The 17,022-nt window shown below is 41.2% G+C and overlaps 1 protein-coding gene across 50 annotated transcripts in view; it reads left to right on the forward strand.

Annotated features, from left to right (window-relative positions):
• Positions 1-17,022, forward strand: part of Klc (kinesin light chain) — a 200,636-nt gene that overhangs the window by 71,462 nt on the left and 112,152 nt on the right. For 4 of the 50 annotated variants that reach the window (XM_067097454.1, XM_067097485.1, XM_067097455.1 and 1 more), the window contains exon 1: positions 2,877-3,769. The exons of 41 other annotated variants lie outside the window; for them this stretch is intronic. In XM_067097454.1, the coding sequence (XP_066953555.1) occupies positions 3,741-3,769 (29 nt within the window). In that variant the 5' untranslated portion in view covers positions 2,877-3,740. Of the gene's footprint in view, positions 1-993; positions 3,770-17,022 lie in introns of those variants that run through there. 5 more of the 50 variants (XM_067097456.1, XM_067097488.1, XM_067097491.1 and 2 more) reach the window with 4 other exon arrangements.

Consider the following 17,022-nt stretch of genomic DNA (forward strand, 5'->3'; position numbering starts at 1 on the left):
CTTGGCACCCGAAACGTAGGAGGCCGTTCGTGCATGTCTTCCATATGCTTTCAATCTTCCCAGGGTGTCTCCAGTCTGACTGGCTGGCCTGCCCGTCTGTCCGCCTGCTCTCTTGTCTCTTGTCTGTGCCTGCATGCTTGACCCATCTCTTCCCCTCTTCTCTTGTCTTTTTCTTTCATGCGTCTGACACATCAGCACATGGTGGGAGGGACCTCATAAGATGAATTTGGGGGGGGGGGGGTGGAGATTGCTATGCAATTGAGATGAACCCGTTTGGTCAATCTTCGGCGACCTTATTGATTGATTTGTGTGTTGTCCTTTTGGTGGTAAGAGGTTTGTTTTCGTGTACGAGTATGTCTGGTGTTGTTTAAATTTCCATAGTCAAGCGGTCAGTGGTTAAAGGTTCTTCGCATTAAATATCAAATTTTTTTTTTATTTTTTTATTTTTTTTTCAATTTTACCCTCCCCCACCCCTTTTTTCAAGTGGTAATTCATTGGGCACTCTCTCTCTCTCTCTCTCTCTCTCTCTCTCTCACACACACACTTACACTCTAGATACTATCTCTCTCTCTCTCTCTCTCTCTCTCTCTCTCTCTCTCTCTCTCTCTCTCTCTCGTGGTCCTTTTTTAAGAGGGAGCAAAGGAAGGGAGGGGTAGAGGAACAGGAGGAGTGAGTCATGGCCAAGGCTGGATAAGGAGGAGAATCTCCCTCCATCTCTCTCTCTCTCTCTCTCTCTTGCTCTACCTCCCTCCCTCCCTCCGCCTCTTCTCGTTCCAGCCCAGATACCGCGGGGGGGAGGGGTAAAGGAAGAGGGCCCCGAGACCAAGGGGAGGGGGTGGGGATGGGTGTTAAGGAAGGTGGTGGTGCTGAGCCCCCCTCCTCCCCCCAGGGAGCAAGGAGGAGCGGGGGGGTGTAGTGGGGGGGCGCCGTCCCCACCTCAGTAGTGAGGGTTGCAGCAGCGGCAGAAGCACCAGCCAGCCACAACGGCACGGCAGTGGCAATCTGGACTCTTCCCATGCAAGGCGCGCGCTCGTGGAACAGCAGCGCGACAGAGATCGGCTCCGGAGCCTTCGGGGGAACACACAAGCCCTAAAAGCAGCAGCAGCAGCAGCAGTGTCGAAAGGAGCGGAGGAGGAGGAGCCTCTGCGTGTCGCCTCCAAAAGGGATTTGCTCCGAGATATTTATAATATATAGAGACAGTTGCGGCTAATCCTCCGAAGGGAGATTTAACGCCCTCGCCGCCCGTGGACACGTTCCAACAGGCGTGTCTCGCCCGTTCAGCCGCCCCCTGACCCTGCTGCTACTGCTGCAGCGCCCTTCCACGCCCCTCCCCATTGCCTGGTGTTATCGCCATGACGGAGGGGGCGTGGCCGTCAGGGAGGTAGAGGAGGAGAGGAGAGGAGAGGAGGAGTAGGAGTAGGAGTAGGAGTAGGAGGAGGAAGTAGTGAAGAAGAGACACGGTGGAGGAGGTCGGTGCTAGCGGTGGCCATGTGCCTGGAATCTACCGCAGCGTAATTGACAACAACAACTGCAACTGGAGGAAAAAATAAATAAAAAAAGAAACTCCTTGTACCGTCGAGCGTATGGTGTAAACAAATCGACTCAATACTCGGAAGTGGTTTTGCTGATAACTCGTCCTTTGGAGGAATGCGCCCATAAAGAAGTCCCTCTCCCCATGGTTCTTTCATTCCCCGTGCAAGTCCCATCTTCCAGCACACTCCATTCCCCTGCCTTCCTCTCCCTCTCTCTCTCTCTCTCTCTCGCTCTCTCTCTTCCTCATTCCTGTGAGTAGGGAGGAGAGAGTTGGAATGTGTATTTGACGAGCCTCAGGAATCCATTAGGAATCAGAGGCAGCTGTCGTATCTGCTGTTTAGCTGTGATGATGCCGTTTGCTGTGCCTGGATTGCGGTGTTGTGTCGTCATCGATTAGGAGAATCTCTCAGGAGTGTCTGTCTGTAAGAGGCATCAGCTGTTGTTTTGCTGCCAAGCTGCTTTCCGCTGTGTCGTTCTTGAGTGGCCTCGTTGATGGCAAGAAACGGCTCGGTTGTAACTAAGAAAAGCTTCACGGTGGAAACCTACTTATTCTCCGCTGTACCTTGATAGCTTGTCGCATCTGATTAGAGACAGTTGGGCATAAGTAAATAATATACGGGGTTCTAGTACAGAATTTTATCTGTCCCTGTGGGAAAAAGGACTTACTCGTTGTTGCCAACAAGCTTTCGTTTTCTGTTGCTCCTTAGACATGAACTGGAGGAACAGTTGAAAAATCAAGAAAAAAAAAATAGAAAGGTTCTCCCTCCATGTCCCCTTGCGACACCTGCAGAAGAAGCGTTGACGATGCATTGACGTGCGTCCGTATTTTTGCGTGAATCTTCGAAAGCGAGGTGGAGGAGGGACGACTTTGATGTCCCCCTCTTTTCCCCTCTCTTGGCATCACACCCAGCAACCACGAAGGTCATCGTCCCCTCCTTCATGTTCGCCGCCGTAGCGGGCACGGTGTGGCATGGGATGCGACGTAGGATCGCCAGCGAAGGGCACCACCCTCTCCAGCAGCAGGACATGGTCGAGTTGAGTGCCGTGCGGGCGAGCAACTGCTGCAAGAGTAGTGGCGGTCGTTGTTGTTGCAAGGTGGTTGGAGGCAAGGCCACTTCGTCGTCGTCGTCGTCGTTTTGCCCGTGCCCTTGTTGGACTTGTCAGACCTTCATTGATTTCGAGTGCGTCCGCGTCTGTTGGAACTGGTAGGAGGAAGGAAGGAAGGAAAGAAGGAGGGGGGAGTGTGTCGATCAATATATCCTAAAGAAAAAAAAAGAGAGAAAAAAAAGGGGTCCCTGCAGTTGTTGAGAGGTCCTTCAGTCGTCCTCATTCCCTTTTCCGAGTCCCCTACCTATACCCTTCCTACCTGCCCCTTTATCATCGCCAACCTTCCTGCATCCTATTCTCCCATCCTTTTCACGTCCCCAGCTCCCTTTTTGGAAGAACAGCCCAGTGACGTTCCGTGTACAATCCGATAAATCCCTCACAAAAATAGTCCTGCCTTTACAGAGCGCAGGAAAGGAAGTAAAATATTTCCATATAATCCCCTGGCATTCAGTGAAAAAAAAAGGGGGGGAATTTCCTCTAATACCAATTACGATCAGAGGGTCCTCGAAGTCTTAGAGATTTCAAGGTGGGGCCGAAAGCTTGGAGAGAGAAATGTGTTAAGGCGATTTAATGAGACTGCGGCATCTGGTTCAGTAGGGAGTGTTGTTACGAGCGAGATAGAAAAGAGAGAAGGGTAGAGGAAAAAAAAAGTGGATGGTGCTGGATCAAAAAAAAAAAAAAGTGTAAGGCAAAACGAAGAATGCATTTCGGCTTATCGACACTGACGTCGTTTCGATAACCTGCGTAACTGCGCGTTGTCGTTGTTCCGTGTTTTGTGCATTTGTCCGAAGCCTGGGCAGTCTGTGCCTGTCTGTGTTCGCCTGCTTGAAATCCATTTTTTTTTCCACGAAAACAATAACAAAAGGTCACCACGTGTTTTTGTGTACTCCAAGCGCATACACCGACCCACACTCGACCCCCTGCGGTGGAGGAGAACAAAGGGAATAGAACATTTTTTCCCCCTCTCTTAAATTGTCTGAACAAAGAAAACGTTTCCTTCTGTGATTTATATATATATGTAAGAAACGTGTATGATTTTTCGTCTTCAGTCCATATGATATCTTTGGAAGGATTCGAGAAGCTGCCTGTGTTAGTACACCATGTCATCTGCCATTAACGCCTATCGCATGTAAGTACTGCTGTCGATTCTCTCTCTCTCTCTCTCTCTCTCTCTCTCTCTCTCTCTCTCTCTCTCTCTCTCTCTCTCTCTCTCTCTCTCTCTCTCTCTCTCTCTCTCTCTCTGACCTCTTGGCAAAATGGTGAGCTTACTCTCTCTCTCTCTCTCTCTCTCTCTCTCTCTCTCTCTCTCTCTCTCTCTCTCTCTCTCTCTCTCTCTCTCTGACCTCTTGGCAAAGTGGTGAGCTTACTCTCTCTCTCTCTCTCTCTCTCTCTCTCTCTCTCTCTCTCTCTCTCTCTCTCTCTCTCTCTCGGCAAATTGGTGAGCTTAGTCAACTCACCAACTGACGAACCCTTGTTGGATTCACGAACCGGCCTCTGATGTCCAAAACTGCGAATGATGTGCTTAGTTGTTAGTCGAGTGTCGTAGGTCACAGCTAGGGATTGCGGCGGGGAAGAGAGAGAGAGAGAGAGAGAAAGTAAAGCTATCGTAAAGTATCAACAGGAACTTCTTATGCATTACTATACAACATAGATGAGTCTTGAGTATTATAGAAGACACGTTAAGAGAAGTCTAGTAATTGACAGTCGTTCTCTCTCTCTCTCTCTCTCTCTCTCTCTCTCTCTCTCTCTCTCTCTCTCTCTCGTTCGATTGGGAGTTACTGCTATGCAGTCTTGCTGCGAGGTTTGGCAGCGGGGTTGGGGAGGGAGGTTGCTAAAATAATAAAAACTTTGTGATACTTTGGAGTTACACGACCCCCTTTTCATTTAAAATGGAGAACTCGTTTTTGCACTTTAGCAGTTTCTTGAATTTTAAGAGAGTTGCTGACAACCCACTTCTCTCTCTCTCTCTCTCTCTCTCTCTCTCTCTCTCTCTCTCTCTCTCTCTCTCAGCTCCGGTTCCAACCTCCTAATCCTGTTCGTTTTGTACTACATTTTTCGTCGGTCTCTTTCCTGTTAAACTCTCTCTCTCTCTCTCTCTCTCTCAGCTCCGGGTCCAACCTAATTATATTCGTTTTGGACTTCACTTCTCGATCTTTTTCTTAGTAAACATCCTCTCTCTCTCTCTCTCTCTCTCTCTCTCTGACCCAGCTCCGGGTCCAACCTAATATTCTTTTTGGACTTTATTTATTGTTCTTTTCCTAGTCAACATTCTCTCTCTCTCTCTCTCTCTCTCTCTCTCTCTCTCTCTCTCTCTCTCTCTCTCTCTCTCTCTCTCTCCTCCGGGTCCAACTTGCGTGACCTCATTTGTACTGGTTTCCAGTCCTTGGTAAAGATACTTTTGGGAAATGGCCGTTTGATCTTGTAGCCTTCTCTACCTTGATGTGGACCCACCACAGTCGACTAACTAATTGATGCATTATGAAAATTTCCCAGTATCACTGTCTAGCCTTGGATAGATTGTAGTGAGTTAGAGAGTCATATATATATATATATATATATATATATATATATATATATATATATATATATATATATATATATATATATATATATATATATATATATATATATATATATATATATAAAATCCCCATCTGTCATTTATATGAGCTTTCTTTGTAAACTTACTTTTATATTTCTTCAGTCTGCTAAGTAAAGGACGTAAGTGTCGAAAGGCCTCGCAGCACTCCAGTGTTTCCGTTTCCTTCGTGGATTTTCCCTTTATTTATATATGTATATATATACACATAGGTCTCTCTCTCTCTCTCTCTCTCTCTCTCTCTCTCTCTCTCTCTCTCTCTCTCTCTCTCTCTCTCTCTCTCTACACACACACACACACCTACCTTTTCTCTTTAGGGGCGGAGGCCTGGCGCCAGATGGTATTGATAATCTCCTGGTGCTCAGCAAATCACCCAAGCAGTGACGATTGATTTTTCTGGAAACTGGCCCCGTGGTGTCGTCGTTAGTATGTATATATATACATATATATACGTGTATATATATACTGTATATACATATATATAATTTATATATGTACATATATATATAATTATATATACATCTGTCTATCTGTCTGTCTATCTATCTATCTTTTTATCTATCTATCTATCTCACACACGCACACACACATACATACATGCACTTATACTCATTGCCTTGCAATTATTGTCCAGGTATTTTTAGGTCAGTGAATATTTTTTTTTTACTATACTGCAGTTTGAATTTGCAAAAGACGCATTAAACTGGTAAAGAATAAACGTACATTCAGGATAGTGAGACTTTCCACTTCTACAATTTGCTTGCATGCATACATTTGCTTCCATCAGCTCCGTCGAACCCGTGCATTGTGTATATATGAATGTGTCATTTGGCATGCTTCATTGTTTAAGCTCGGCAGCATTCAATATATTGATCCAACACCCCCCCCCTCTCTCTCTCTCTCTCTCTCTCTCTCTCTCTCTCTCTCTCTCTCTCTCTCTCTCTCTCTCTCTCTCTCTCTCTCTCTCTCTCGCAGGCGCTGCTTCCAGAATGATGGAGCAGGTTTTGGGGAGCAGAGGCCGTTCATTTGCGGGCGAGACGTGACCTTAGCCTGATTTTGTGGGTTTTAAAAAAACAATTTTTTTTGTGCTGGAATCGTGGCATTTTGGCCGCCGCCTCGATAATGCAGTCATGTTGGTGTATATGTTTTAATAATAATAATAATAATAATAATAATAATAATAATAATAATAATAGTTTGAATATACTCATAGTAGCATGATTCTTGAAATGGAGAAAAAGGGTACATATATTTAAAAGTAAATCTATACAGAGAGCTCTCTGTATACATTTATTTTTAAATATACGTACCCTTACATAACTGTGGGTTCGTTTGTCCAATAATAATAATAATAATAATAATAATAATAATAATAATAATAATAATAATAATGATGATGATGATGATGAACTCTGAGTACCTGTACTTCATCTCGTACTTTTGAAAATCCTTCCCCTAGTTTTGTGCGAATAATAATAATAATAATAATAATAATAATAATAATAATAATGAGTTCTTTTTAAGCCAGTAAGACTTTTTCCTTAATAGGAATGACTTCAGAGAAAGAGGAAGCTGGAGACAATGCCATGTTTATCCTATCTGACTTCTGAATTAATCTGAATACGTGGTGAATTCCTACAACTCCCTCCTCATATACCTGCACAAGTGAACATTATGATGGCAGGTCATTTTTGTAATCCTAAATAATAATCTATGGTGATAATAGATGTAATATTGGCAACAGTAAATTGTAAGTTCTTTATCATTACAAAATGGTAGTGTGAACTTGATTCCACGTTAAAATTGTTTTATTTATCATTCATTTATTCACTAGACGAATGGGCCAAGAATTTCATCACTTAGAAAGCTGTGATGAAACAGACTGCATGTAGTTGTAAAAAGTAATTGCTTAAAAATAGAATAGAATAATATTCTGAGCGTCTTGTAAGCTGTGATAACCTCTGCCAATGAAGTTGGGCCTAGGCTGTTTTCTCCCGCGTCTGTGTCTGTTAGCAGGATATTTCAAGAACGGATTGGCTGAATTAGATGACAGTGAATGAAAGCATTTGTTGGGTGACTCCCCCCTGAAGATTTCAGCGTTTTGTGGACATTATTTCATAGTCATAGAAACCATCTGGCTTTATAGGATGACCTCTCCTGATGGTTTCAATTTTTGGTGGACATTATGAGATTTTGTAGTGATAGAAACCATCTGGCTTTATAGGGGTGACTTCTGATGATTTCAGTTTTTGGTGGACAGTACGAGACTTTGTAGTCATAGGAACCATCTGGCTTTATAGGGGTGACCTCTCCTGATGATTTCAATTTTTGGTGGACATTACGAGATTTTGTAGTCATTGACACCATCTGGCTTTTAGTCGTTTGTCTTGTTGAAAGCTAAGCCGAACCATTCAATGGTATAGGTTCAGCAGCCACACTGAACATTAATTGCTTCCGCGAATCACAATAACTGACTGGTCTAGGTTAGTAGGAAAGGCTGGTATTGGCTGAGGTTTGCGTTTTAACGAGTGCGAATTTCATCACTCGGCCTGGTCTCATAAATTGACATGGGAATTTTTTTTTTATTTTGTGAGGCTAACATGAGTATCAGTGGAGATGATACGATGATGATAAAGGGCTTTTCTTTATTTATTTATTTCCTTTAAGAAATTTTGCAGTATTGTCTGTGACGTAGCATTGGATTGTTGTCATATTCCCTGTGACGTTGTCTGCATAAGGCTCTTGACATTGCTTTTATGAGGTCTACAGCATTATGAGGTTTGCTCTTATGCGGTCTACGGCAATATTTGGTTTGCTTTTATGAGATTACGGCATTATGTGGTTTGCTTTTATGTGGTCTACAGCATTTTGTATTTGTTTTTGTGAGATCTACGGCATTATGTGGTTTGCTTTTATGAGATCTACGGCACTATGTGGTTTGCTTTTATGAGATTACGGCATTATGTGGTTTGCTTTTATGAGATTACGGCATTATGTGGTTTGCTTTTATGAGATTACGGCATTATGTGGTTTGCTTTTTATGAGATTACGGCATTATGTGGTTTGCTTTTATGAGATTACGGCATTATGTTTTGCTTTTTATGAGATTACGGCATTATGTGGTTTGCTTTTATGAGATTACGGCATTATGTGGTTTGCTTTTATGAGATTACGGCATTATGTGGTTTGCTTTTATGAGATTACGGCATTATGTGGTTTGCTTTTATGAGATTACGGCATTATGTGGTTTGCTTTTATGAGATTACGGCATTATGTGGTTTGCTTTTATGAGATTACGGCATTATATGGTTTACTTTTATGAGATCTACGGCATTGCGTGGTTTGCTTTTATGAGATTACGGCATTATGTGGTTTGCTTTTATGAGATTACGGCATTATGTGGTTTGCTTTTATGAGATTACGGCATTATGTGGTTTGCTTTTATGAGATTACGGCATTATGTGGTTTGCTTTTATGAGATTACGGCATTATGTGGTTTGCTTTTATGAGATTACGGCATTATGTGGTTTGCTTTTATGAGATCTACGGCATTGCGTGGTTTGCTTTTATGAGATTACGGCATTATGTGGTTTGCTTTTATGAGGATTACGGCATTATGTGGTTTGCTTTTATGAGATTACGGCATTATGTGGTTTGCTTTTATGAGATTACGGCATTATGTGGTTTGCTTTTATGAGATTACGGCATTATGTGGTTTGCTTTTATGAGATCTACGGCATTGCGTGGTTTGCTTTTATGAGATTACGGCATTATATGGTTTACTTTTATGAGATCTACGGCATTGCGTGGTTTGCTTTTATGAGATTACGGCATTATGTGGTTTGCTTTTATGAGATTACGGCATTATGTGGTTTGCTTTTATGAGATTACGGCATTATATGGTTTACTTTTATGAGATCTCGACATTGCGTGGTTTGCTTTTATGAGATTACGGCATTATGTGGTTTGCTTTTATGAGATTACGGCATTATGTGGTTTGCTTTTATGAGATTACGGCATTATGTGGTTTGCTTTTATGAGATTACGGCATTATGTGGTTTGCTTTTATGAGATTACGGCATTATGTGGTTTGCTTTTATGAGATTACGGCATTATGTGGTTTGCTTTTATGAGATCTACGGCATTGCGTGGTTTGCTTTTATGAGATTACGGCATTATGTGGTTTGCTTTTATGAGATTACGGCATTATGTGGTTTGCTTTTATGAGATTACGGCATTATGTGGTTTGCTTTTATGAGATTACGGCATTATGTGGTTTGCTTTTATGAGATTACGGCATTATGTGGTTTGCTTTTATGAGATTACGGCATTATGTGGTTTGCTTTTATGAGATCTACGGCATTGCGTGGTTTGCTTTTATGAGATTACGGCATTATGTGGTTTGCTTTTATGAGATTACGGCATTATGTGGTTTGCTTTTATGAGATTACGGCATTATGTGGTTTGCTTTTATGAGATTACGGCATTATGTGGTTTGCTTTTATGAGATCTACGGCATTATGTGGTTTGCTTTTATGAGATCTACGTCATTATGTGGTTTTCTTTTATGAGATCTACAGCATTGCGTGGTTTGCTTTTATGAGATTACGGCATTATGTGGTTTGCTTTTATGAGATTACGGCATTATGTGGTTTGCTTTTATGAGATCTACGGCATTATGTGGTTTGCTTTTATGAGATCTACGGCATTATGTGGTTTGCTTTTATGAGATCTACGGCATTATGTGGTTTGCTTTTATGAGATCTACGTCATTATGTGGTTTTCTTTTATGATATCAACGGTATTATGTGGTTTGCTCTTTTGTGATCTACGTCAGTATGTGGTTTGCTTTTATGAGATCTACGGCATTATGTGGTTTGCTTTTATGAGATCTAGAGCATTATGTGTTTTGCTTTTATGAGATCTACAGCATTATGTGGTTTGCAATTAAGCGATCTACGGCAGTATGTGATTGACCCTCGGCAATGAGAGTCGTAGCAAATGTAACATTGTGATGAGACACGTGACATTGTTGTCACGTGACCCATGGCAATGTTGACATGCAACCTGCGCAGTTGACAGTATAATTTGGTGTACCACCCTAGTCCCTCTTATGCAAGGATTCCCTTCAGTTATAGAAAAAGAGAATATTCACTCACAACCTGCAAAGCAACGCAGTACCTCAAAAACAGTTTCACTAACGGAATAATGAGGGAATCTTGAGTCGATGGTCCTGGAGACGTTTGGGTATTATTAATTTACAGGTTTTTGTTGTAAAAGATTGTTTTACGTAATTTTGGTGCACAAGCAACGCAGTCCGCTTCTCCATTGTTGATTTCCACAGCACTTTTAGCTGGAATTGTCAGACCGTTCTTGTTATGTATCTTTATGTAGCGTACAGTGATTATTGTGAATGATTTTTGTTGATACATGAGATTCAAGTGATGATCACGATACCCACCTTTATAAGAAAAGTCAGAGAAAGCTATAAGCTGGTCGTCATGCCACAAAATCTGCACAGAGCTAATTTGAAAAGTGTTAGTTAAATAAAACGAAATTCTTTTGATATTTCAACAGATTGTGGAAGAAGTGTTATATAAATAAAACTAAATTCTTTCGATATATCAACAGATTGTTGTAGAAATCAGTCATTTTCGGTTCGTTTGTCTGCCTGCTTTCGGATTTAACAAAGACAGTTCATAATGAAATGTAGAAAAATTCTTGAAAGGCATGATTTTGATGCATGGCATTATATTACTGTCGCGTACATTGTTAATGAAATTGCAATAAAGTTTTTGTATTTTATTTCACGTATCAAACACACAAAGAATGAACTGACATTAAACGAAAAATTATTTGGAATCTGTGAAGGAAAAGTCATCCCTTCTCATCAAAATTCCAGTAATAATTGCAGGCAAGGGAGTCCCATCCTTTTTAGTTTTCTGTAAAAGAAAACTATTGTGCCGGCTTTGTCTGTCCGTCCGCACTTTTTCTGTCTGCACTTTTTTCCGGCCCCAGATCTTAAAAACTACTGAGGGTAGAGGGCTGCAAGTTGATATGTTGATCATTCACCCTCCATTCATCAAACATACCAAATTGCAGCCCTCTGGCCTCAGTTGTTTTTATTTATTTAAGGTTAAAGTTAGCCATGATCGTGCTTCTGGCAACGATGCAGGAAAGGTTAGGAAAGGCCACCACCGGGCCGTGGTTAAAGTTTCGTGGACCGCGGCTCATACAGCATTATGCCGAAACCACCGAAAGATAGATCTATTTTCGGTGGCCTTGATTATACGCTGTACAGAAAACTCGAGATCTGTTTTCGGTGGCCTTGATTATACGCTATACAGAAAACTCGAGATCTATTTTCGGTGGCCTTGATTATACGCTGTACAGAAAACTCGAGATGTATATATTTTCGGTGGCCTTGATTATACGCTGTACAGAAAACTCGAGATCTATTTTCGATGGCCTTGATTATACGCTGTACAGAAAACTCGATTACGCTGAAGAAACTTTTGATTGTGTAAAGGAAGGGAAGGGAGTGATTTTACCAAGGTGTAGTTCTCGGCAAGGACACCTTCGGTAAAAGGGGAACCAAAGGAAATGCGAACGATGAAGCACTGTCGTCATAGACTGTGACAGTGTCGCCACACTGCTTGCAACATTGGATTCCTATCTCATGCTTGCTTGCATGTCATGTAGTGTTGCCTTCGCCTGGTCTGTGGTTTTGCTTTGTGAACTCAGATTTAGACTTTCGTTATAAGATTTCCTTCTCTGCGCCCATCCTTGAGAATAGAAAGATGTTACGTTCTGGATGCATTTGATAAGGATGTTTGTGTTTATTACTTTAGCCTCGGTACGTAAGGAACTTGCCATTGTGATGGAGGACCTTTCGTGTTTCTTTCGTGCATCTTCAGGCCCTCCGATTGTGGTGGATGGTGGCCATATAATTCCCGTCAGCCCCAGGGGTCGTAGAATCTTGCATAGGTGAATTTTCCCAGAAATGCATTAAAAGAATGTTGTGCGCAGTGAATGTTTGTTCCTACAGAATAAATGTCGGTAACTTAAAAACAGTTTTACCCAGAGGTAGATGAATCCTCATTAGAGTTAAATTTCCTATCATTTCCCGCGACGTCCAGCCTTTGTCTCCTTACTTCAGGTTTATGCTTCACTCATTTCTCCATCCCTTTGTTGGTCCTGTCTGTTCCCATTTGTGACTTCTCCATACCAGTGGACCTATTTCAGCCACACTTGAAACAAAGCATCCATGGTAAGGGGGATTCAGGTTTGTTTAAATGCAACAGTGCCCTCTTCCAAGGATAGCTAGATGAAATTCGAAATAAAGCTTACTGTACCTCCTTTCATATTCTCTTACTTCCACCCCCTCTTATCAGTTGATTCATAGTGCAACTGCGAGGTTTTCCTCCTGTTACACCTTTCGAACCTTTTGCTCTCAATTTCCGTTTCAGCGCTGAAGGACCTCATAGGTCCCAGTGCTTGGCCTTTGACCTAGATTCTATATTCAATTCAGTTCCTTGTGTAGCGCAGAGTCCAAATTTTTTTCACTGTGGTCCCCGGGCCAGTTTTGGATCTCATTTGAGATTCCAGAGTTTTACATAGGAACATTATAAGATAGTAAGTATAATACTTTCAAGCTCAATTTTTAACCTTTGGGCCGGGGCCAAGTTCAGAGTATTGGGGTGCCTCTTTAATCAACCTGTGTATGTAAGCAATTTATGATTATTTTAAGCATGTGCACAGTTGTACTGATGCCACCAAAAACGCGGATATAACATGTCAATACTAACCTTCTGGAATTAAATATCATTTTCCCTCTTATTCAGTCAGACATCCCCCTTACCGTAGCTGATTGACCTCTTAACCTAGCTGTCAGTCAAGCTTATCAATCAGGTATCCTGTCAGTTGTGTCCCCGGTGTTATTGGTCGCTGTGGGACGCATAAAAGAGAAATTGGCAGAGTGCGGGTCTCCAGAGTTAATTATGATTCTTCCGCCTTTAGTGCTTGGTTTATGGTCTCCAGTTATTAATTGGTTGCGATTGGCTGTGTGGTCCGGTAATGAATAGGGCCTGCGGATGATGCCGATGGCCACGTGTCTGTGCGTGTCCGTCCGTTTGATTAATCCTGTGCTTGTAGGGGCGTCTTCTCAGTTGTCATTTTGTGGGGTGCGTAATTTGGCAGTGTATTTACCTGTCTTGTTTCATGACCTCTTGTCGACCTGTTACCTGTTATATGATTTTCATGCTTGGTAGTTCCGTCCTCAATTTGGATTCGAAACCCCTGTGAGTTTTTATCAGTCGTCAAGCGAACGTCATGCTTTTCTCTCTCTCTCTCTCTCTCTCTCTCTCTCTCTCTCTCTCTCTCTCTCTCTCTCTCTCTCTCTCTCTCTCAAGGATAAATACGTAGATATTAATGTAGAAAGTCTTAACGTGTCACGTTCTCCCGTCATCTTTGGAATCGTGAATATATGACTGAAAGCTTCTGTTTTTTATATGTTTTCTTTCTCTCATCTCTATCTGACAGATACGTCCCATTTTCCACTTCATCACCAGAACCGCTGGATCGGTGTCAACCAAACTTGGCACACAACATCATTGGCAAGACATATGAAAAGTTAGATGGGATCATTTGGAATTTTTTTATTTGGGATCATTAGAAATTTTTTTCATGTAGTACCGCTGGAGAAAAATTACAAAACTAAACGTGAAAGCTTCCTTATGTAATGTAGATTCAGGTTTGTTCATACTAAGCCCCCAGGTCATCCTCATGTAATGTCTAGTATGTTCAAACTATTGCCCCCAAGGGCCTAGGAAAGGATAAGCCCCTGTTCAAGCTATGGCCCCTCGAGCCAAGTTGAGGCTTGGGGTCCAAAATATAGGAAAAATGTTTAAAAGATTTTTTTATTATTTTTTTTTCGTGGAGCAACGTGCCGTTGTTCTCCTGTGGTGTAGATTCGAGTTTGTTTTTACTTGGTCAGTTTAGGCCCCACAATAAAGGTCGTAAGGTGCCTTAATATGTTTGGTGAAATTTTATTCGATGTACCTGGATAGATTTTATTATTATTATTATTATTATTATTATTATTATTATTATTATTATTATTATTATTATTATTATTATTAAAGTCCACAGGGTTGGTTTCTATTGACGAAGTGTTTATTATTATTATTATTATTATTATTATTATTATTATTATTATTATTATTATTATTAAAGTCAAGATTTTCAAATGTAGCTTTTCCAAGCTTTATCAAGCAGGCTTCTTCATGGTAAATTGATGTTATGTATTCATACAGTCGTTGTTATTGTTACTTATCACCTTAAGTACAATGAAAAAGGTAGATATACATATACCATTCTGATGCGTATATGCTCCAACATTCACTCACCATTTCATTTATAACTTCATCTTTCCTAATCATATGTTGCCCATTTTAAATGTCCTACGACAGCCAATCAATTCATGCCTGGAGACAAATCAGATTTGAAAGCCCCACAAACACAAACACACACACACTCTCCTTTTGTTACGTGGATAGCCAGCCAAATCTTCTCCATTGTTGTCACGTGCTTTGAAATCCTTTGACAGTCTCCCAAACGAGAGGCCATGGTATCTATAGTGATCTGGGCTCTTTGAAGTCTCGGAATAAGTTATCACCGACTATTTTGTTGGCAAACATATACACTGAAACGTATACACCGACTGCTTATTACTTTGAAGTATGAGTCATGTCGCAGCTCTCCCTTTTTTCCCAAGTAAACGGAGGAGAAAGGGGGATGGCCGGGGAAGGGGCGGAGGGGTGTTGTGTTGTGACGAATATTGCCTGCTTACCTAAATTCTCAGAACAAAACGTAATTGGCAACTCGTACGTGTTATTATTGATGATGGTGCTTTTGGGGAGTCGAGAACAGACACTTGTTGATGTTCTTCAGGGGATTGTTCTGGGCTCTCGTTGTTTTAAGCTTTTATCAGTAACGTTGCTTTCACCAAATCCCAAATGAAATCAGCTGTTAGATTTCGTACGTATATGATGGATTAGCTGGTATTGTCGTCAGTAGGAGTACTATGCTCTTAATGGAATTCTTGGAACATAGTAAAGCTGCATTCATTCATTGTGAATTGTTGACGGTACTTTGTCTGACCTCCTGACTCCAATTTTTTTTAAAGCACTTAAAACTTACCCAATGCTGCCAGAAAGGTTGTAGATCATAAGGGGATGATATTCAGGATTTTTATTTTATTATTGTTGGAAGATTATTGTTCTGTCGAAGCCAAAGTTATAGTTAACGATAGAAAGTGGCATTCCTGTATGTCAAACTTGAGACAACATACGCGAATTATGATTTTAATAAAAAAAAAAATAATAATAAACTCCGTAAGGGGTAGTACCGTCAGTAAACCTCATGCGCTGCACTGTAGGCATCGCTAGAGGTTCTTTGAAGCGTCCCTTCCCCCTAGCTGCAACGCCTTACATTCCTTTTACTATACCTCCGTTCATATTCTCTTTCTTCCATCTTACTTTCCACCCTCTCGTAACAGTTGTTTCATACTGCAACTGCGATATTTTCCTTCTGTTGCCTCTTTAAAACATTTTCACAATCAGTTTCTTTTTCAGCGCTTGGCCTTTGGGCTAAATTTTGATGTTCCATCCCTTTAAAAAATATAAAACGAGGAAGATTTCTTCGCAAATGAAACTCGCCAAAGATGACGAGGAGCAAGATTTAGTCATATAAGGTCTTGGCCACTCCTTCGTTTCGAGGATTAACCTAACAATGTGACATTTGCCCTCATTGCCAATTGATCGAACGGCTGGGCCAAATGTTGAGTGCCTGTTGTTGTGTCTTTGTTGTTTTGTTTGTTTCAGTGGTGTATATTTTATTAACAGTGTCTTTCCATTTTAATTTTTGTTGTCTCTTTCAGTTATCATTCATTTATCTACCATTCTGAATTTATCGTTAATTTCTGTTTCTAATTTTCACTTTATATCATAGCATGTAATGATTGCCTCAGTGGTAGAAAATTAAGATTTCCCTTCCCGTCGGACCCAGTCTATGAAAACTACGTCATTCATAACCAAGACGTTAATTACACACACACACACACACACACACACACACACACACACACACACACACACACACATACATATATATATATATATATATATATATATGTGTGTGTGTGTGTGTGTGTGTGTGTAATTTTATATGTTAAATATATAAAGAACATTTTGTCATACACATAAACTTTCAAAAAATGCTATGTAATGAAAATTACATTGTGCTCCTTTGGACCTAAGCATGAATTAGGTACCTGGCGGTAATTTTATTACTGTGGGTCGTAGCCAAGGTGAAGGGTGTAGGCTTAGCAACCTCATTCCAAAAGAGAGGCCTGCTAATATCTTTTAGGCGAACTACCTTCAATGATGTGTGTATATGTATGTATGCATGTATGAACATTACAGAAAAATAGAAGGAAACGCGCAAATGGAAGGCCGTTACTGGCGTTTATTCCACCATTCCCATATATGTGAATTTTACCTCTATATAACTTTTAACAGCTGTTTCGTATCAGGCAGTACCCTAGGAAGGTAATCGTAGTACACCAGACAGCCAGATTATGAAGTACTGTTCAAGATGCTTTGATTCATCCCGGTTCAGTTGCTCCATCATGCACTCTTTCAAATGCTCCATCATGCTCTCTTTCAGATGCTTCATCATGCTCTCTTTCAGATGCTCCCTCATGCTTTCTTTCAAATGCTCCC

The sequence above is a fragment of the Macrobrachium rosenbergii genome, chromosome 54 (genome assembly GCF_040412425.1).
Source record: "Macrobrachium rosenbergii isolate ZJJX-2024 chromosome 54, ASM4041242v1, whole genome shotgun sequence".
Lineage (NCBI taxonomy): Eukaryota > Metazoa > Arthropoda > Malacostraca > Decapoda > Palaemonidae > Macrobrachium > Macrobrachium rosenbergii.